Here is a 22,083-nt window from a genome sequence, read left to right as displayed (position 1 = left end):
ACATCAAGATTCATTTTCGATTATCTTAATATACAGAAGATCAGCTTAGTATACATTAAGTAAGGATTTCAACAGTTTGCTCCCACTCTTTGTTCCTCCTCAAGTAGTATCTTAGTCTAATTCATGAAAGTGACACTTTTGGGGCCGGCGCTGAAGCGCAGTGGGTTAAAGCCCCAGCGTGTAGTGTTGTCATTCCATATGGTCACAGTTTGAGTCCTGGATGCTCCATTTCTGATCTAGCTCCCTGCTAATGTGCCTGGAAAAGCAGTGAATGATGGCTCAAATCCTTGGGCCCCAGCACCCATGTGGGAGACCTAGAAGAAGGTCCTGGCTCCTGATTGGCTCAGCTCTGGCTTTGTGGCCTACTGGGGAGTGAACCACAGTCTCTATTTCTCTCTGTAACTCTTTCAAATAAATGAATCTTTAAAAAAAGAAACACCTTATTTTATTTCTTTGAAGAAATGTTTTCCAAAAAACTAAGTTTTTAAAAATGTTCTCACTACATAAATTCTACTTCCTATAACATGTATTTGTTATATTCCCCATCTTTCATGTTTTCACTCTGAAATGCTTGGTGATCCTTTGCCGCCAGGTCAGAGGTATAAATGCACACTAAAAAGTTTATTGGAATTTGGGGTTGTGTGGAAAGCTTGTCAACTATATGGTCTTTATTCTACTGTGCCTGGTTAAGCCATTCCAATATTAGTACCTTTAGTTCTTTTCTCTCAGGCTGGTGTGATTTCACAAAGGTGACTCTTGCTATCTCTTGCCTACTGTCAGTGTTTTTTTGGGAGAGGTAGAAGGTAGAGGAGGATTGCAATATTCAGTATGAAAGCTTTCAATTACTCCTCACTCTCATTTCAGTACCACAATACACAGTTGTGTCTGGTGTGTTCCAGTTCAGCGATGCATTGTTTGACTTCAGAAAATAAATCTTCAAACTTCTTTTGTGAGGGAAGATGTATAACTATGTCTTTTTTCAGCCCCATCTTCATTATTATTTTCAATTTCTACTAATTTCTGAAAGTTGGAGGGGATCTGTAATGTAAATTAGGCTACATTCCAACTTTTCCCAGTGCCAGCAGAGAATTTAGTTTTCCAAGGTTAAGTCATTTAGCACCCATCAAATATCTAGCTTCCAAAATCTGTTTGCCATTTGCACTAATTCCCTGCTTTTTGTCCAGGTAAATGGATGTCTTTTTAGAAAGTTCCTTTATTGTTAGTGAGATCTGGGGAGGAACTACAACTGAGTATGTATGTTCAATGTTATATTTTTTCAATGGAATACCCATATGTATAGTTTATAAAAATTGACTAACAAAACTAAGTATGTGTGTTCCATCTTCTATTTTTCAATGGAATACCCATATGTATAGTTTATAAAAGTTGACTAACAAAACTTGGAGCATTATTAACTTTTTCCATACAGATAAAGTGATAAAATGAATGTTTCATTAGTTTGTGGGAAGATTTCTTTTGAAAAATAATCTTATTTGAAACTTTAGAGCTAGAAAACTGACAGTTGTCCAATAGGTTCAACTAATTCTATAGTGGTTTAAAAAATGCTTCATAGTTTATTCAGGTGCTCTTTTTTTGGATCATTATACATGCACAATTATTGAGAATCTTTCCAAAAGATATCAGAATCATGCCATTAAAAATGTCATTTAATGGGGCTGGTGTAATGGCATAGTGGGTAATGCTGCTGCCTGAAACACTGGCATCCCATATGGGCGCCAGTTCATGCCTTGGCTGCTTCATTTCCAATCCAGCTTCCTCCCAATGGCCTGGGAAAGGCAGCAGAGGATGGCTAACATGCCTGGGCCCATGATATGGGGTATTCAGATGAACCTCCTGGCTTCTGGCTTCTGGCTGGCTCAGCCCTGGCCTTTGTGTGCACTTGAGTAAACCAGTGGATGGAAGACCACTCTGTCTGTCTGTCTGTCTCTCTCTGTAAATCTTTCAAATCAATAAGTAAATTTTTTAAAAAAAGTAATTTAATATTTCACCAGAAAGCTTCCCAACTTAAGCTTAACATAGATTAAATTGGTCCAATTAGAACCACAAGCTTTCTTTTCTTTTTTTTAAAGTATGCTAGGAAGTTTCCGAATTCTAGAAGCAAAATGAATAGATATAAATTCAGAACATCTTTTATAGTTAGATGTACATAAATGCCTTTGGCTAACAAGAGTTCTAGGAGCCGGAACCGTGGCTCTATAGGCTAATCCTCCGCCCACAGTGCGCCGGCACACCGGGTTCTAGTCCTGGTCGGGCGCTGGATTCTGTCCCGGTTGCCCCTCTTCCAGACCAGCTCTCTGCTATGGCCAGGGAGTGCAGTGGAGGATGGCCCAGGTCCTTGGGCCCTGCACCCACATGGGAGACCAGGAGAAGCACCTGGCTCCTGGCTTCGGATCAGTGCAATGTGCTGGCCGCAACGCGCTGGCCGCGGCAGCCATTGGAGGGTGAACCAATGGCAAAAGGAAGACCCTTCTCTCTGTCTCTCTCTCTCACTGTCCATTCTGCCTGTCAAAAAAATTAAAAAATTAAAAAATTTAAAAAAAAAGAGTTCTAGGTACAGACTACTTGCCTGTATTTACTGCTATTTATTTTGAAAAATAGGTTCTTATCTCTTCAAATCTAGAAACAGTTGCGAACATTAAACTATAAACTATTTACTACTATACAGGAAATCTGAACAAAGGACCTCCTATATAAAACCAAACTGGTACACTTATTATTTATGTACTTAGTTTCCTGCTCTATTAAATAGTGTGGTTAGGTAAGAGTGTAAATGTAACAATGTATTAAGTCTTTTTTATGCAAAGTACTGAAAATCTGTATTATCTAACTTAATCCAACATAATTTATGATATTTAAAAAACTTTTCAGAAGAAAAAAATTCTCTTCACACAACAGTAAGGTATGTCTCCTAACATGTGAAGGGGTTAAATAACAAGTAGTGGGAAAAAATGCTTTACTCAAAAGCTTAGGCTCTTTTTACTGCTATTCCATGCAGCTTATATAACAACATAGGGATACCACCACTTACCTTGCAGAGGACTGTTGTAAAGGGTACATAAAGTGACATGGCAACAAAAGGACACAAAGTATTTCTAATAATGTGTCCTCCTTACAAAGATTTGAGAGATAAATAATGGATCCAAAAAGTCAAAGAAACAAAGGTAGCAAGACTACAATTGGCTATGTGTACTCTGATATTGGATTGTTACTGACACCTAGTGGCCCAATTGCTAAAGACAAAATCAAAGAGGGGGGAAAAAAGGAGAGTTACAATTTAAAATCCAGATGACTATCAATCTGCTTTCAGTAAGTTCTGTGGTCTGAATTAGTTTATTATGATGAGTGGATAATAGGGTTTCCATCTATGCTATTATCTTTATTGTGAGCAATGGCAATCACTTGTAAAATAAATCAGGGCTGAAATTATGCTTCTGGTATCTTCTCAGGAATGTTACCCTGCAATCTGCTTCTGGTGGGAATCCAACCTATAAAACTGACCATTTCTTTATCATAGTCTAAGAACAGAAGTAGGCAAGTTTACAGAAAAATCCCACCATTTCTGCTGAGATGCACTACACATTTTCAATTTTCACTTAATTGTAAAATATGTCTAGAATGCAGTTTAGCAGTGTCATATGACTGTATCGATATATAAAAGAGATCAAAATATAATAGCCTGTGCAGTTAACTAAAAACACCATACTTTACTAAAAACAAAACGAATATTTATGAAATACATATTTAGTACTTTGAACCAAAGAAATACTATGTCTTCTGAAGTATGGGCTACTCTTAGATCTACCAGGATTTGTGATATATCCCTCCTATTGTTTCTAGCATGCAGAAGGAAAAAAAAATACACATATCAGGCATTAGAAAGTTTAAAAAGAAGTTAGGGTAGGAAGATTCTAAATAAGAACAGTCTTCAGTTGTTCTCACAATTGAAAATTTTTGATCTGGCCATCCAGACTCTGCAATAAGGACCTATATAGAACTTGGGTTCATTCACTTCTATCTATTGCTTTGTGTGTTTCAAGTCATTCTGGTGGCTATTAAATAAGGTAACCTTAAGAAAAATGATTTATCTTGATTTTACTCCCTTTTATAGTAAGCTTGTATCAACCTAGGATAAGTATTTTGATAAATAACAAACAGAACTGTAAATATTATACATAAAATATCAACAGATTACCAGTATTTACAACACTAAATACGGTAAAGGTTGTATAAGCATGCCATGGAGCTTTATATGAAGTATAATGTGATTCTTAAAAGATACATGCCTTTCAGACTTATTTTTAGTCATGGATACTACAGTCTAATCCTTGTCCCAAACTTCAAATGTGCTTTGGTACTAAGTCTGACAGAAATCTGTTGCCATAAATTGAAACTATTTTCCAGATTTTTCATACATGTTGATTGCAAAGATGCAGACATCTTATTTAAACAAGTTTTTTAGAGGAATATATTAGCAGTAAATGCAGCAAAGTTTGGATACTTACTGTACCCTTTTTTCTGATAGCAGAAATAAATGGAAACAAGAGGAAAAGAGGCAATGATATAATAAAAATAAAATGTGAAAAAGGAAGTCATATGACTGGAAAGGAAACAAAGGCTGAGAATACACAGTGCTTTGTGATGTACCTTGAAGCCAGTCTACACCTTCTTGCAATCCTTCTCCTTTTATGGCATCACTAGCACTGTAATAAAATCCACAAGAAACGTATCCATTTCATTATATCGTTCAATCACAGGAATAGAGACCTAAGTTTTGCCATGTGGCAAATTACTATATCCTAGGAATACATACCTAAGGCAAGACTGATTAAGCACCAAAACTGAATACAAATAGGAAATAAAAATGTGAGTGCTCAGGAGCAAGACATGAGAGAATTATTCACAGTTTATTTAGACATCTTCAAAAGTGTATCATTAAGGGTTACTAATTTTTGAAAAATTGCACGTAGATTGACATTAATAACAAATACGCTTTGATTCATTTTCCCAGTGGAGAAAAATTTTGTAGAGTCCATTGTTACGTTTTGTTCAGATCCAATAGTTCAACAGCATTTATTTATTAAAAATGTTGGATTTAGGTTGTAAAAGATTTATGGGATGCAGTTTTTTATTTTAAGTGGAATTTGGTATTTATAAGGTACAAACCACTTAATAATAGCTTTGGTAAGATAGTAGAATGTAAAAAATACTCAGTCTATTTCAATTATAGCTTTAAATTTATTAGCTGTAGGAACCTGGCTGAGTTACTACATTTGATCTTAGCCAAAAGGCCAAGATGTGATGAGTTACTTAATTCTTTTGTCTTTAGTTTTGGCATCTGTAAAATGGGGGAATATTAGTATTGACTAATAGTATGATTATCGTGAGAACTATAAATTTGAGGGGTGTGTATTTGAGTATGTATAAAACAAAAGAAGAGGGCCCTTCCATGGCCTTTCAGTCTTAAGAAAATAAACTTATATTCTTATGACATTTCTATATATTCATAACTTAGTTATGTAAGCCAAAATAATAAAATATACAAGACTTTTAAATTATCAAATAATCGTTTTAAGGGATACAGACTGACAGTTTCTCTTAACATACTATTATTGGTCTACTAATTCTGTGTCAAAATACAATGACTATATAGCAATTTATATTTATACATATTTATACATATGAAAGTAGATTTTCTGACTAAGGTTTCCATTATTGTGCTGAAGCATGACTTTAAAATTCAGTGAAATACCTAAAAAATTAATCTGATTCTAATCTAAAGAAAAATTACTTCCATGCAATTACTTATTAGACTAAGAATATGGCTTATATTATTTTAAGATATGAAGACAGAAAAAAAGTATGAGATAAAACAATTATTCAAAGCAAATTACTCATTTTTATAGCAATAGCAAAACATCACGACTGAAATACTTAAGTAAAGATCAAGGTATTGATTTTCTTATATACCTAAAGTTCAAACAAGTAACTCAATGAAGAAATCCTTCTCCTCTAGTGGAGATGTCTACTATACCAAAATTCCTGCATCTGTTCCTAACAAGTCCCAAATGTCTGACTTGTACTTTTCATATAAACCATATGACCTTTACTAGAATAAATGCAGTCTTCATCATCTCTTCCAATGCCCCGTGTGTTAGACCTATTTGCCTCATCGCCTATAATTTCCCCCTGGATCACTCTGTTCCAGTCAGCCTGGACCTTCTGCTGTTCTTGGAGCACAGCAAGCAAGGCTCATCTAAGAAGAGCTTTTTCCTCACTGACCTCTCTATCTGGACTGCCATTCCCACAAACCTTTGCATTAATGTTCCCTGGATTCAATTAGGTCTCAGAGGGCACACCTCTTATTACTGTTTTTATTATTGTCTTATTTATTTTTTGTCATTCTGACCACTGACTTATTACATAAGTACATTTATTTACTTATTATCTGTCTCTCCCACAAAATAGTAAATAAGTAAATATGTATATATCATGTTAGGGACTGAGTCAAAGAATACACAAGAACAGTAACACAATCAGATACTTAAAACCAGAGTTGACTATATGTATAGGATATGGTAAAAAATAAACCAGAAAAACTTTCCTTTAATTTTCCTGTCTATATTTCTCCATGATTTTTTTTTTTTGCATGGTAAGTTTATCTGTAACTAAGGCATGTGACAGGGGCTATTTTATCTCTGTATCACTAAACTTTACTTTCATTTCTATAATGGGAAAAGGACATATTTCAATTTTATAGGTTTTTTAATACTGCAAAAAGAAAAAATATAATAAATGAAATAATACTAATTTGAATTAGTGAAGAGATATCTGGATTGAATCAAAAGTAGTCAAAATTACAGATTCTTAAAAATATTTGGCAATCTTATAGTTCTTACAGAAAATATTGAAATATATTTCACACATCCTTATAGCATCAGGATATTAATTTTTCTCTCATAGATAAATGCTGAGATGGCACATTTGAATAAATAGATCTGTTAAAAATGCTAATTATTTTAAGTAGAAAGAGGATGTTTTACTACTTAGATCCATGTTTTTGAATGTCATATTTTCTATCAAAGTGGTTACAATACTTCAACAACAAAAATATGAAAACTTAGTCTACAGGGGCCAGTATTGTGACACAGCAGGTTAAACTGCCTCGTGTGACACCTGCATCTCATTCATGTGAGTACAGGTTCAGGTTCCAGCTGTTCCATTTCTGATTCTGCTCCCTGCTAATGAGCCTGGGAAAGCATCGGAAGAAGGTCCAAAGCACACATGTTGGAGACTTGGAAGGAGTTCCAGGCTCTGGCCTTCGGCGTGGCCCAGCCCTGGCCATTGTGGCCATTGGGGAGTGAACTAGTGGACGAAGATCTCTTTTTCTGTCTCTCACCCTCTTCGCAATTCTGCCTTTCAAATAAATATTTTTTTAAATAGACTAAAGTAGAAAGGCAATAAATTTAGGTATATTTTAGCAAAATATTAAAGTTCTATCTCAAAATGTTTATCTTATGTTTCCTTACCAATAAAGTATCACAGCACCTCAGAATCTAACTCAAAAACCATTACATAAAACCCTGAGGTTTCTGTTGACTGCAAAGTAAGAAATACTCTATTGGAGACAAGCACTGTTTCACTCCAGGCTTGAAGCCTTGAATACTGAGGTTTCCTCTGACTGCAAAGTAAGAAATACTCTATTGGAGACAAGCACTGTTTCACTCCTGGCTTGAAGCCTTGAGTACTGGGAAGATACAGGGCTTTCTCGAGCTCTACTCCATGCCATTACGCTTTCAGCAGCCAAGTTTAGCTCTGAAAATTATTCTCTGAGCTCTACTACTTCCTTGCTTCACTTCTGGTTGCCCTTCTAGAGACAGCAGATTTCCAATCTTTCCCCACACTTGCCTTCTTTAAAAAAGGGGGAAAATTCTGAAAAAAGAGGGATATATTATGGCTGGGAGAGGTAGGTAGGTAAAATGGAGCTCAATAAGGTAGTGGTAGGGAATAATATTCCATATATGATCTCTGGTTATCCTTGTTGAAATATTTTAGTAGAAAGGCACAGTGGAGTTAAAAACATTAGTAAGAAACTATTTTTCCTAGTGAAAAAATGAATAAGTTGTCCAAACAAAATAAATATTTCCATTTCTATTTAATCATTTTAACAAATATTTATTGTGTATCTATTATGTACCAGTTATTATGTTACCACTATTTACAGAAGTGAACACCACTGAAAAAATTCCAGTTCCTAACAAGCTAATGTATTAGTGTAGAAAAATAGACTACACACACACACACACATATTTTGTACATATCTTGCATCTACATCATATGGTAGTCAGTCTCCTGAAAGAAGTACAACAGCAAGACAGGAAAATTATTTTGGTGAGTGGTTCAGACAGGGAGGACAAAAGTACAGATGGTGCTGAGCCGATTCCATGTGTGGAAGGAAATCAGGAAGAATACATAGGCTATTTAAGTTATTCTATAATGGTTACTTACATTTTTCTATCTCCCAAACAATATGAAAGATTTTAAAGTAAGACATTCATGAAAATCTACAACGTCACAAAATTACTTAGTTTATTTCTTCCTATGTTTAGTTACCTAGAAAATGAGGTTAGAAACAAACAACAAAACCTCTAAGCTTAGAGATTTTTCAAGAAGATAAAATGAAAAGTAAATATAAAACTTTACCAAATATGCCATGGTTTATCTTTTATGTTCTCTAAACACAGCAACTGAGACACTTTTACAGATGTCACTGCATCTCTAAGATCCATTTTGTTTGCAAAGAATAAGATTGGAATTCGACGATGTTTAATATCTAAAAGAGAAAATAAGACTATTACCACACTTCCAGTTTTTTGGGTCACTTTGCCTTAAATCTTTAAGGTTGAAATCGACCAAAGTGTTTTCTAATCACTTTTTTCTACACTGCACAAACATAAGCATATAATATATACACTGTTGGGCTTGTAACTGAGCAATAGAAAAAAAGTATTTCCTATAGACCACTTATCCTCTAGCCAGGAGCTTTAAACCAAAGATGGGGTATAAGTGGGAAGCTCAACAAGAAATTACAGAGAAGCTTGTACACAAAAGGGTAAAATATTTTGTTTGTGTCATTTTTAATGTTAAACAAAAAGAGGGGAAACTTCAAGTAGAAGGAGGAAAAACTGTATCCTAATTGTGGTTTTCACAGTAGCAAGTCTAGATATTTTCATAAGACATTTTTACATCATTATAATTTGGAAACATTTTTCATTGTTTTGAATACAGAACCCATTTTATACAGTTCAGAATCTGGAAGACACAAAATGATACATAGTAAAACAATCTCCCTCCTCCTACCTTTGTCTGGGGTCATTTAATCACCGACAGCATCAATAAGCTGGCATCTTTGTGGGAATATTTTATGTATTTCCAAGTGTAATTATTAAGTTATTCTTCATGCAAATAGTAGTATTCTAAATCTTTATTTTTTTATTTTATGGTTCCAATATCATTATTTTATAATTTTTCTTAATTACATGTTTTAAGCTCCATGGCAACACATGGAGAGTTATTTCTTCATTATTTTAACCATTGTAGAATATACTTCTTTTAGTACTATGTATCATGATTTAGCCAGTACCCAATGGAGATTTACTCATATTTGTCACCAGTCTTTACAACTACAAATGATGCTATAATGAATAAACTTGTATTTAGGTCATTTTGTATAAGGCTCAGTATGTCTGTGGGATAAATTAAAGAAGTGGAACTGCTGGGTCAAAGGACATGTAAATAGCTATTTTGATAGACATTGTTTTCCAAATTTTCATTAAAATTTGTATCAACTTATACTTCAAAAAAATGTATGAGTGTTTTCACTCTTCTCATTCCTCTAGCCAAAATAATGTTATTAATCTTTTGGATTTTTTTTTAAAGATTCATTTATTTGAGAGGCAGAGTCACAGAGAGAGAGAGGTCTTCCATCCCAAATGGTTCACTCCCAAAATGGCTATAACAGCCAAAGCTGGGCTGATCTGAAGCCAGGAGCCTGGAGCTTCCTGCAGGTCTCCTACATGGGCACAGGGGCCCAATCACTTGTGTAGGCTTCCACTGCTTTCCTAGGCCATTAGTAGGAGCTGGATCAGAAGTGGAATAGCCAAGAGACTCAAACTGGCACCCATATGGGATGTGGGCACCACAGGCAGAGGCTTAACCTACTATGTCACAGTGCTGGCCCATGGATCTTTTCCATATGATAGGCAAAAAAGCATGAACACAATGTGTTCATGTCTTTACTTGCATGTCTCTTTAGAAAGGCCAAGAATCTTTCCATACATTCAAAAGATCCTTACATTTACTTTCTTTTGTTGAACTGTCTTGTCATATCCTTTCCCATTTTCATTTAAGCTTTTATTTCTTTATTGATTTATAGAAACACAACTAGTACAGAAATAGGCCCTATAACTATGATATAAGTTGCAAATATTTTCCCTTGCCTGTCATTTGACTGTTCAGGGGCTATTTTTCTATTCAAAGATATTTTTATGGCCTTCACTTTTCAGAAAAAAAAATTCTTTATACACTTCAGTGGTGTATCACTCCCTTGAGAATTTATTTCATAAAATAAAAGTATCAGTACCTAAAGATACATGAACAAGGCTACAGTCGAGAAATCAAGGTTTCTATTAAATTTGAAGCAGATTTTATAGGAACTATTTCATCTTATTAGGCAATGGTATCACATTTTTTGAACAGAAAGTATAAAGATAAACCAAAGAAGATACACAACCAAAAATGCATTTTAGGCCGGCGCCGCGGCTCACTAGGCTAATCCTCCGCCTGTGGCGCCAGCACCCCAGGTTCTAGTCCCAGTCGGGGTATCGGATTCTGTCCTGGTTGCTCCTCTTCCAGTCCAGCTCTCTGCTGTGGCCCAGGAAGGCAGTGGAGGATGGCCCAAGTGCTTGGGCCCTGCACCCACATGGGAGACCAGGAGGAAGCAGTTGGCTCCTGGCTTCGGATTGGATTGGCGCAGTGCGCCGGCCATAGCAGCCATTTGGGGGGTAAACCAACGGAAGGAAGACCTTTCTCTCTGTCTCTCTCTCTCTAACTCTGCATGTCAAAAAAACAATAATAATAATAAAAAAATCATTCTTAACCCAGATACAAGACTGTTAAGTTTTTAAAGTGAAAAAGTGATATTAAAGGTATAAACTTTTTTTTTAATTTCAAAAAAATTGAATAAGTTTGTAGTTGTCAGATAAAAACACAAAAGACACTATGAATGTGCAATAAGAACTGTTTAAAGGACCTATGCTGTTTTCATTTAATTTTTAACAAATCGTTTTTTTAAGCCATCATACTGTACAAAAAGCCCTAGCACAAAGTCTACTTCAAAATCTTTTTTGAAATGAGTAAGGCTAGAAACTCCATTACACAGTACTTACTTCAGAATTCTTTGCAGTCAGAGAAGGGAGGAAGAATAATATCCACCAATAGATGACTGATTGAATGAATATAGTATACCCTCAGAACAGCATATTGGGCCCCATGAAAAGCAGTAATTATATAACTACATTCAGTTTGACTGGAAAGGATTGCCATTGTGCAGTATTAATTGAGAATCAGAAAATACAGAAGATGTAAAGAATATAATACCATTTTAGTAAATGATGACAGTCTCAATAGCCTAGTCCTCAACCCTATAGATATCTTTGATGTGTTTATGCTTATATTTATATACATGCTTCATATATTTATTCTTTGTATATAAATACCTGTCTTGAGAGAATTCCTACAATATATATTTAAGAAGTGTTTTGATAAAACACAAATACACACAACTCAGTAATAGAGCAATGCAAAAAAAAAGATGTTAACCATAATAATTTTAGTAGATGTTATAATACACTGAGTTTTACTTCCTTCATTACTGTTTCTGCCTGAACTATTTTTACTCTTCTTCTACCATTTATTTTTTATTTCAGAGGCACAGAGAAAAACAGAGAGGTCTCATCTGCTGGTTCACTCTCTAAAAGGCTGGGGCTGGGCAGAGGCCAGAGACAGGAACTCAATCAAGGTCTCTCCCATGGGTGACAGAACCTCAATTACTTAATCCATTGCTGCCACCTCCCATGGTCTGCATTGGCAGGAAACTGGAGTAGGGAGTTAAGAGCTGTGAATCAAACCAAGGCACTTTGATGTGGGACTTGGGCATCTTAATTGACATCTTAAAAGGCCACATACCCACCCCCAAATTATTTTGCTAGTGGCACACATCTACTTACATAATCTGAAAAAAGGAATTTTTAGTTTTAGGAAATAAATATTAGAGATTAAAGAAAAACTGCAGAAAGTCTTGAAATTTTAAAAAGCTGGTCATTTGGTAATGATATTATAAATTCTGCATAATGTTTTAAAATTCAAAATGTTTAGATAAAATGTAACTTCATAATATAAGCAATACTTTTTGCTGCTACCAATGAACAAACATCACACATAAATGGACCCCAAAGCACATATATTACAGACTAAAGACACACACATACCTGGATGATTCAGAAGAGTATCAAGTTCTTCTTTGGCCACAACCATTCTTAGTTTATCACTACTATCAATGACAAAAATAATGGCTTGTCCTTCTCTAAATAACATAAAGAGAAGAATTAAAGCTACACTGGGAAAATTTTCCATGTTTATTATCCATCTGCACTTTCTAACATATTATCTCTTTATAACTATATCCATCATTAGAAGTTTTTATTTTATCTCTTATCACTTTATATGATTGGTCATTATTTAACTATTCGTCATATTTCAAGTTAAAAAAATCTCATCATTTGGATGGTAAGATGATAAACTTAATGACTTGCCATTTTATAACTTAAAAAATGAATAATTAGCTTTTTGTTTAAAAAATTAGAATATAAAATTAGGAAAAGACCATAATTATACAGAAAATAATGTGTATTTTGGGAAAAAACAATTGATACTTTATATATGTTTTCATATGAATATGCACACCTGTATTTAAAATGAAATTCAAGTGTTTTGGATCTTTCCATTGACACACATATAAACATTTCCTTTATTTTCTGGCATGATAGTTTGAAGCACTTTTATGTGATACACTAAAGCTACCCAACAGTGTTTCCCAGATTTTTTTTTTACCTTAAGCTACAATGAGAAATACATTCTACACTGGATTGTAGTTGATAAAGTATCCAGATTTTACATATTTTAATAACATTTTCTTGAAACAATACTTCAAAATAGGTTTTATTTTATCCTGTTTTTTTTTCTTTTAAAGCTGATAAACAGTCACTGAAATTTCAGTGCAGTACTTAATACATCACTGATTTCTCTGTGTCTTTAATGATTACATAGAATTCCACTGAGTGGATGGGACTTATTTTTGGACTTCTGGGTTATTTCCAATTTTCATTACTATGACAAACCTTGCAATAAATATCCTATCTACACAATGAAAATTTGATGCTTCAAGATTTGTTATTCTGAGTAAAATATTTAGGAATACATACACAACTTAAAGTTTTAGACAATCTCTACCAAACTACACAAATTTATAGGGCTATCCATATTTTTTCCACTTTGTCAGTCCTTTTCAATCAGAGTCATTCTAATACCATTATTATTTTTCTTTTATATTATTAATTTGCTGATAAGTTTCAATACCTCTTCATATCTTTATTTGGTACCTTATTTTTTTGTCATTTACATATTATAGTCATAAATTAAGATTTTCATGCAGAATATCACTGATAGTCACAAGAAGATAAAAATAAAATAACTTTGCAAATACCATTTTCTCCTATTAAAACACAATTATGGGGGCCGGCGCTGTGGCGCAGTAAGTTAATCCTCTGCCTGTGGCACTGGCATCCCATATGGGCACCGGTAGGTGCTCCTCTTCCGATCCAGCTCTTTGTTATGGCGTGGGAAAGCAGTGGAAGATGGCCCAAGTTTTTGGGGCCCTGCACCCACATGGGAGACCAGGAAGAAGCACCTGGCTCTTGGCTTCGGATCGGCACAGCTCTGACCGTTGCAGCCATTTGGGGAGTGAACCAACAGAAGGAAGACCTTTCTCTCTGTCTTTCCCTCCCACTGTCTGTAACTCTACCTCTCAAATAAATAAATTAAAAAAAAAAAAAAAACCACAATTATGCATATTGGCAAAATCATACATTACTAGCAGGTATAGAAAGCAGGATAACTGGAAATATGTAACTATTAGAGGTTTAAAAATGTTCAATCATTTTGAACCAGTGATTTTATTTCTCAATTCTTTCTAAGAAAGCATGAACTATACCACATGGGAGTACTAGTTTGAGTCCTGGCTGATCTGCTTACAAATCAGCTTCCCGCTAATGTGTTGGGGAAGGCAGAGGAAGATGGCCCAACTACTTGGGCCCCTGCCACTCATGTGGGGAGGCCAACATGGAATTCCTGGCTCCTGGTTCAGATGGCCTAAACCTGGCTATTGCAGCCATCTAGGGAGTAAACTGGCTGATGGGAAGATCTTTGTTTCTCTCAGTCTCTTCTCTCTCTCTGTCTTTTAAATAAATAATCAAAAAAAAAAAAAAAACTTTCCAACCAATAATACTACACTTAGAAAAGTTATCCTTCAGAAATGAAGGAGAAACAAATTTTGCAAGATAAACAAAAACCAAAGGAATACATCACCATCAAAACAACTTTGATAACCATGCTTTAAGGAGTCCTATACCTGGAAGCAAAAGGAAGATAACTTCCACCATGAAAACACATGAAGTATGAAATCCACAAGAGCATATCCATTAAAGAAATCCAACCTTATCAATACAGTAAACAACAAAACCACAAATACAAACAGAAGAAAATTAACAAAATGATAGCAATCTTTATTTATCAATAACAACCTTAAATGTAAATAGATAAAATTCCTAACATACACACAAGCCAAACTGCTAAAAAACAAGATCAAAATTTTCATTGACTAAGATATATAAATATGCACAGATTAAAAGTCAACAATTCAAAAAGAAAAAGATATACATGCAAACAGAAACCAAAAGTGAGCAGGAGTAGCTATGCTTATATTAGACAAAACAGACTTCATGAGAAAAACTGTAAAGAGAAACAAAGGAGGTCATTATATAACGATCAAGGAATCAATTCAAACAGAAAATACAAGAACTATAAATACAGAATTACCTAATGTCAGCACAACAAATTTTTATGAAACAAACACTTTTAGATCTAAAAGGAGAGATAGGCGTTAATACAATAACAGTAGGGAACTTCACCATTGCATTTCATCAAGGGACAAATCATCCATACAAAAAATGAACAAAGACACATCAGATTAAACTATACTGAATATAGACCAAATGAACCTTACAGACATCTATAGAATATTTCATCCAATAGCTGCAGAAGCACATTCTTTTTCATCAGCATATGAAACATTGTCTAGAACATATAGTATATTAGGCCACAAAACAAGTCAACAAATTAAAAAAATAAAAAATCATATTTTATATCTTTTCTCATTACAACAGAACTAGACTATAAATCAATAAAAGAAACTTTAGAAATTATACACATAAATGGAGACTAACACACTATTTAGCAAACTGATTCACTGCAAAAATCAAAAGGGAAATTAGAAAATTTCTTGAAACAAATGAAACAACATACCAAACCTTTACAGCGAAAGCAATACTAAGATGCAAGTTTACAGCAACTTACATAAAAAAAGCACTTACATAAGAAAAAAAAACTTAAAATAAGCAAACTAATATTATATTGCAAAGACCTGGAAAAGCAGGAACAAATCAAATTCGAAATTACCAAAGGAAAAGAAAGAAAAAAGATCAGAGCAGAAGCAAATAAGATAGAGACTAACATAATTCAAAAGATCAATGAAAGAAAACTGATTTTTTGTAAAAGACAAAATTGATAAACCTTTAGGCTAACCAAGAAAAAAAGAGAAGACCCAAATAAATAAAATAACTGATGGAAAAGGAGATATTACTGTTGCCACAGAAATAAAAAGGATTATTAATGGGTATTATGAACAACTCTCTGCCAAGAAATTGGAAAATGGATGAATTTCTGGACACACATAACCTACCAAATTGGACCACAAAGAGAAAACCAGACCAATGACAATTAATGAGATTGAATTAGGTAAAAAGCTCCCAACAAATAAAAGCCCAGGACCAACGGTTTCATCACTGAATTCTACCAAACTTTCAAGAAAGAACAAACACCAATTCTCCTCAAACTATTCCAAAAATGTGAGAGAGAGGGAACTCTTCTAAGCTCATTCCACAAAGTCAGCATTACCCTGATATCCAAAACTGAGAAGGGCACAACAACAACAAAATAGAAGAAGTATAGACCTATAATCTCCTTGGTGAGCATACATGTAAAAATTCTCAACAAAATACTAGCAAATCATATCCAGCAGTATATCAAAAAGATCACTCACCATGATCAAGTGGGATTTATTCCAGGGATGAAAGAATGGGTTGACATATGCAAATCAACAAACGTAATACACAGCATCAACAGAATGAAAGACAAAAACCTTATGATCATCTAAACAGATGCCACAAAAGGATTTGATATAATTCAGACTCCTCCATGATAAAAACTCTTAACAACTATAGAAGGAACATAATGGAGGTCATGAATAACAACAGCTCACATCATACAAGTTTCTAGCTTTTCCCTTTATATCTAAATCTATACAAGGATGTTGACTACCACTGCTTATATTCAATATAGTACCGGAAGTCTGACCCAGAGCATTAAATAAAGAAGAAGCACACAAAGAGAAACAAATGAAAGGCAAACAAAGAGGAGAGGAACATGTCAAACTACTCCTTTTAGCAAATGATATTATTCTATATATGGAAAAGCCTAAAGACTACACTAAAAGACTATCAGACTTAATAACTTCAGTAAGATATAGGTGATAAAATCAACATGCAGAAATCAGTAGCATTTTTATACAACACATATTAGACAACTTTTTGCTATAATATTCGATACCTGAGGCAAGCTACTTCAAAAAGAAAAGAGAAGTTCTTAGCTCATGATTATGGAGGTGTAAGGTCCAAATAGTCTAGTGCAAGCTCCTGCAAGGGCCTGCCTTCACTGCCCCTCCTCTAATAAAATCACCAAGATTCAATCATGAGAGCTCCATTCTAATAACCTACTATAATCTAGTCACTTTCCAGTGGCTTCAACTCTAAATACAGTCAAATTAAGTTTCCTTCCTCTTATGGCCGGCGCCGCGGCTCAATAGGCTAATCCTCCGCCTAGCGGCGCCGGCACACCGGGTTCTAGTCCCGGTCGGGGCGCCGGATTCTGTCCCGGTTGCCCCTCTTCCAGGCCAGCCCTCTGCTGTGGCCAGGGAGTGCAGTGGAGGATGGCCCAGGTGCTTGGGCCCTGCACCCCATGGGAGACCAGGAAAAGCACCTGGCTCCTGGCTCCTGCCATCGGATCAGCGCGGTGCGCCAGCCGCAGCGCGCCGGCCGCGGCGGCCATTGGAGGGTGAACCAACGGCAAAGGAAGACCTTTCTCTCTGTCTCTCTCTCTCACTGTCCACTCTGCCTGTCAAAAAAAAAAAAAAAAAAAAAGTTTCCTTCCTCTTAAATACCATTAACATATGACACTGGGGAATAACTCCAACCTGAATTTAGCAAACAAACTGTATTCAAATCATAGTACACCAATAATGCACTTACTCAGAAAGAAATAATTAAAGTAATCCCAACCTAAGTGGCTATAAAAAAGTAAGAAAAAAAACTAGAAATATACTTAAAATTTTACTAAGGAAGTGAAACACTTCTATAACAAAAATTATAAAACACTGATTAAATGAATCAAAGAAAATGGAAAAAAAAGGAAAGACTTCTCATTCACAGATTTGAGGAATTTTATTGTTAAAATATCCATATTTCCCAAAGCAATTTACAGATTCTGTCAATCCCTATAAAAATACTAATAACATTCTTCACCATGCTAGGAAAGAATCCTGTAGTTCAAATGAAAGCAAAAAGGCCCCAAATAGTAAGAACAATCTTAAATAAAATAAATAAAGTTGGAAGTATCCTAATACCTTATTTGAGGACATACTACAGAGTTAAAGTTACTAAAAAAGCATGGTACTAGCATAAAAGCAAACACGTACACGAAGAGAACTGAACAGAGATCCCCCAAATAAAACCACACACCTATAACCAATTGATTATCAATAAAGGCACCAAAAACATACACTGGAGAAAAGACGGTCTCTTCAATAAACGGTGCTTGAAAACTAGATATCCACAAGCAGAAAACACCCCCTCCCTCCCAACTGCTCTCCTCTATAAAATCAACTCAAAAAGGATAAAAGATCTAAATGTAAGACCTGAAGCTATAAAAACACTAGAAGAAAACATAAGGTAAATACTTTAAGGAATTTTGTATAAGCAATATTTTTTGGAGAAGACTCCAAAAGCATAGGCAACAACAGCAAAAATGGACAAATGGTGTTGTATCAAACTAAGAAGCGTCTACACAGCAAAGGAAACAATCATAGTAAAAGATAACCTATATAATGGGAAAGATTTTTTCCAACTATTCACTTAACAAAGGGTTACTATCCAGAATATATGAGAGTAAAAAAAAAAAAATGAAAAACAACAAAACAGTCCAGTTACGAAATGGGCAGGGGCTGACGCCATGGCTCACTTGGTTAATCCTCTGCCTGTGGGGCCGGCATCCCGTATGGGTGCCGGGTTCTAGTCCTGGCTGCTCCTCTTCCAGTCCAGCTCTCTGCTGTGGCCCAGGAGGGCAGTGGAGGATGGCCCACGTGCTTGGGTCCCTGCTCCTGCATGGGAGACCAGGAAGAAGCACCTGGCTCCTGGCTTCGGAACGGTGCAGCGCCGGCCATAGCGGCCATTTGGGGAGTGAACCAACGGAAGGAAGACCTTTCTCTCTGTCTCTCTGTCTCTCTGTCTCACTGTCTATAACTCTACCTGTCAAATAAAAAATAAAATAAAATAAGAAATGGGCAGAGGATATAAATAGGGGGTTAGCATTATGGCACAGCTTGTTAAGTTGCTGCTTGGGACCCCTCCATGCCATATGGGAGAGCCTGGTTCAAGTAACAGCTATGCTGCTTCCAATCCTGGAAGATTGCATTTGGGACTCCTGACTTTGGCCTGGCCAAGTCCTGGCTTTTGCAGAGCATTTGGGGAGTGAACAAGTGCGTGGGAGATCTCTGTCTATCTGCCTTTCAAATTAAGAAAAAAAAAAAAACTTTAAAAAAGATAGACATTTCTCAAAACAAGAAATACAAACAAAAATAAAAACATGAAATATGTTCTATATTCTTGGCAATCAGGGAAATGCAAATAAAAAAGACTAAAATAACAAATACTATCAAAGATGTGGAGGAAACAGAACTGTTATACACTGCTAGTAGGAATATAAATAGGTAGCCATGCAAAGAAAAGTATGGAGGGTCCACAAAAGAGTAAAAATAGGGTGTGGGAGTTGTGGTGCAGTGGGTTAAATGGCTGCTTGTGATGCTGGCAACTCATATGAGTGCTGGTTTGAGTCCCAGCTGCTCCACTTCTGACCCAGCTCCATGCTAATCCACCTAGGAAAGCAGATGAAGACAGCCCAACTGCTTGGATCTCTGTACCCATGTAGGAGAACCGTTTGAAGTTTCTGGCAACCATTTAGGGAGTGAATGAGCAGAAAGCATAAAGACATTATTAAGATATTCAAATGATCCTTAACTTGTTTTGTGTTCCCATAGCACATGCTATGGGATTCCAAGATGGTTGAATAGGGAAAAAGATGTGCTGATTCTGAGCAGGAGAAAAGAAAAGCAGAGGAAGTGTATTCTAGGGGAGAGTTGGAGAGCAGTTTGCAGTGAAAATTCTACAGAAAGAGGAACATTGTGGAGCAGTGTGGAAAGTGTAGGCGCACAGCAGTGAGCTGTAACACTACACATGAATCCTGCAGCAGAGGGGCTGGAGGACATGCCAGGTTCTGAGAGCAAGGTGAGGGCAAACTGGAGCAGCTGTGCCACTGGTAATATTGCAAGAGGAAGAACCTGTGTACCACAATGACTTTAAGCCGAGCATTGAGATTAGCAGGCAGCAGGGTACCCACCTAATATAGAGAAGGAAAAGCATGTTTCTTTCTCTCCATCACCTCACAAGAGAGCCTGGCAACTGGTAGAGAGAAGGTGCCATCTTGACACCAGTAGAGGCTGCAGCAGCTCTTATGCACCCAACCAGGGGATTTTACCAGAGGGAAAAATCTGTGTTTCCCACTGCCTTTGAGTCTAGCTGGGAGGGCTGACAGGGGACTGGGCAACCACTTAGGATTGTAAGGGGCCCCCACCCTCTCAACCTATAACAGGCTCCAGGGCTCAAACCGCCAGGGCAGCTGGCTCTGGAAAAGACATTGCTGTCTTCCTGGATGGGATAGGCTTGTGGGTCAGAGAAGGAATCCTCTGCATCCCACGATGTGGGAACCCTGTGTGCTGTGACTGTGGGAACACTGTGACTGCATGATAGGACGCAGGGTGTAGTTGCCTCTGGAAAGTCACGGGTCTGGTGCCAGAGGCTCAGAGCTCCCTGACTGCTTGGGGTGAGTCATTACAGAGGGTCCTGTGCTTTCACTGAGGACTGCAAAGATCCTTTGTGTGGCTTATGCATCAGCACGTGTAAGGACAGTAACCACTGTGAGCTAACCTCAGGCATTGATTACCTAGGAAGGGAGGAGGTGAGGTTGTGATTATGCCAATGGGCATGATCAAACCCTCCCCTGCTGCTGAAAATAGAGGATATCTACAATGTTCAACTTGGGTGTCACTCAGTATTCTCGCCCCACCCTTGAGCACTGACCTGAGCTCCTTGCCCCACCTAACACACTGTGTATTCACTGAAGGAGCAGACATGCCACTAGGCCAGAGAGGCTTAGTTCAAAAATAAAACCCATCAGTGGAGAAAACTAACAAGTGTTTCCACAAATACCCAAAAATAAATGCAGGAATACAAGAAACAAGGTCAAGGAAGACAGTAGGACTCCCCCAAAGGAACATAACACTTGAATACTAGAATGTGAAGACGAAGAGACTAATGAAATGCCTGCAAAGGAATTCAACAGAATGATCCAAGGATTACTCAGAAGCAATGAAAAACAAATTCATGAGTTAAAGGAGTCCATTCAAGACATAGAAGAAAAAGTTTCCCATGAGACATTATTTTTTTAAAGAGAAATCAAACTGAAATATTAGAAATGAAGAATTCAATACATCAAATAAAAAATACAGTGGAAAGCCTTAACAATAGACTTGGTGAGGCAGAAGAAAGAACAGCTAAGCCAGAAGACAAATATCTGGAAATATCTCAGGCAAAACAAAAAAGAAAAAAAAAAAAGAAGAAATTAGAAAAACTAAAATCAATGTTCAAGATTTATGGGATACTTTCAAATGACTCAACATATGGGTCTTGGAGTTCCTGAAGGTGTGGAAAGAAAGAATGGATTAGAAGGCCTATTCAGTGAAATAATGACAGAAAATTTTCCTAATTTGGAGAAAGAAAGGGACATCCAAGTAAAAGAAGCATATATATGTCCTATACATGACCAGAAAACATCTCTGCTACAACACATTATAGTCAAACTTTCAACAGTAAAATATAAAGAGGATTCTAAAATGTGCACAAGACAAATGCCAGATTACATTCAGATTATCGCCAATGAAACTGACATCTGATTTCACATCAAAAATGTTAAAGGCTAGGAGAGAATGGACAGAATCCAAGTCTTAAAAGAGAAAGACTGTCAACCCAGAATACTATATCCAGCAAAGCTCTCATTTATAAATGAAGGTGAAATAAAGACCTTCCAAAACAAACAAATTGAAAAGAATTTGTCATCATTTGTCCATCCTTACAAATGATTCTTAGGATGTGCCACACAGAAACAAAGGATTATAGTCATTATGAAGAAATATGAAGGCAGAAAATCTCCTAGAAAAAGTACTGA

At 36.1% G+C, this 22,083-nt stretch overlaps 1 protein-coding gene across 4 annotated transcripts in view; it reads right to left on the bottom strand.

Annotated features, from left to right (window-relative positions):
- The window catches only part of ARL6 (ARF like GTPase 6), a 58,421-nt gene that overhangs the window by 20,859 nt on the left and 15,479 nt on the right, over positions 1 to 22,083 (bottom strand). For all 4 annotated transcript variants that reach the window (XR_011387812.1, XR_011387813.1, XR_011387814.1 and 1 more), the window contains exons 5-7: positions 12,567 to 12,661; positions 8,722 to 8,851; positions 4,666 to 4,721 (exon numbers count right to left, since the gene is read on the bottom strand). Coding sequence is in view for 1 of the 4 variants with exons in the window: in XM_002716750.5 (XP_002716796.1) it covers positions 4,666 to 4,721; positions 8,722 to 8,851; positions 12,567 to 12,661 (281 nt within the window). In the remaining 3 variants the exon portion in view is untranslated. The remainder of the gene's footprint in view (positions 1 to 4,665; positions 4,722 to 8,721; positions 8,852 to 12,566; positions 12,662 to 22,083) is intronic.

Source organism: Oryctolagus cuniculus, chromosome 4 (genome assembly GCF_964237555.1).
Source record: "Oryctolagus cuniculus chromosome 4, mOryCun1.1, whole genome shotgun sequence".
In the NCBI taxonomy this organism is placed as follows: Eukaryota; Metazoa; Chordata; class Mammalia; order Lagomorpha; family Leporidae; genus Oryctolagus; species Oryctolagus cuniculus.
This window is presented reverse-complemented; position numbering and strand designations above follow the sequence as displayed.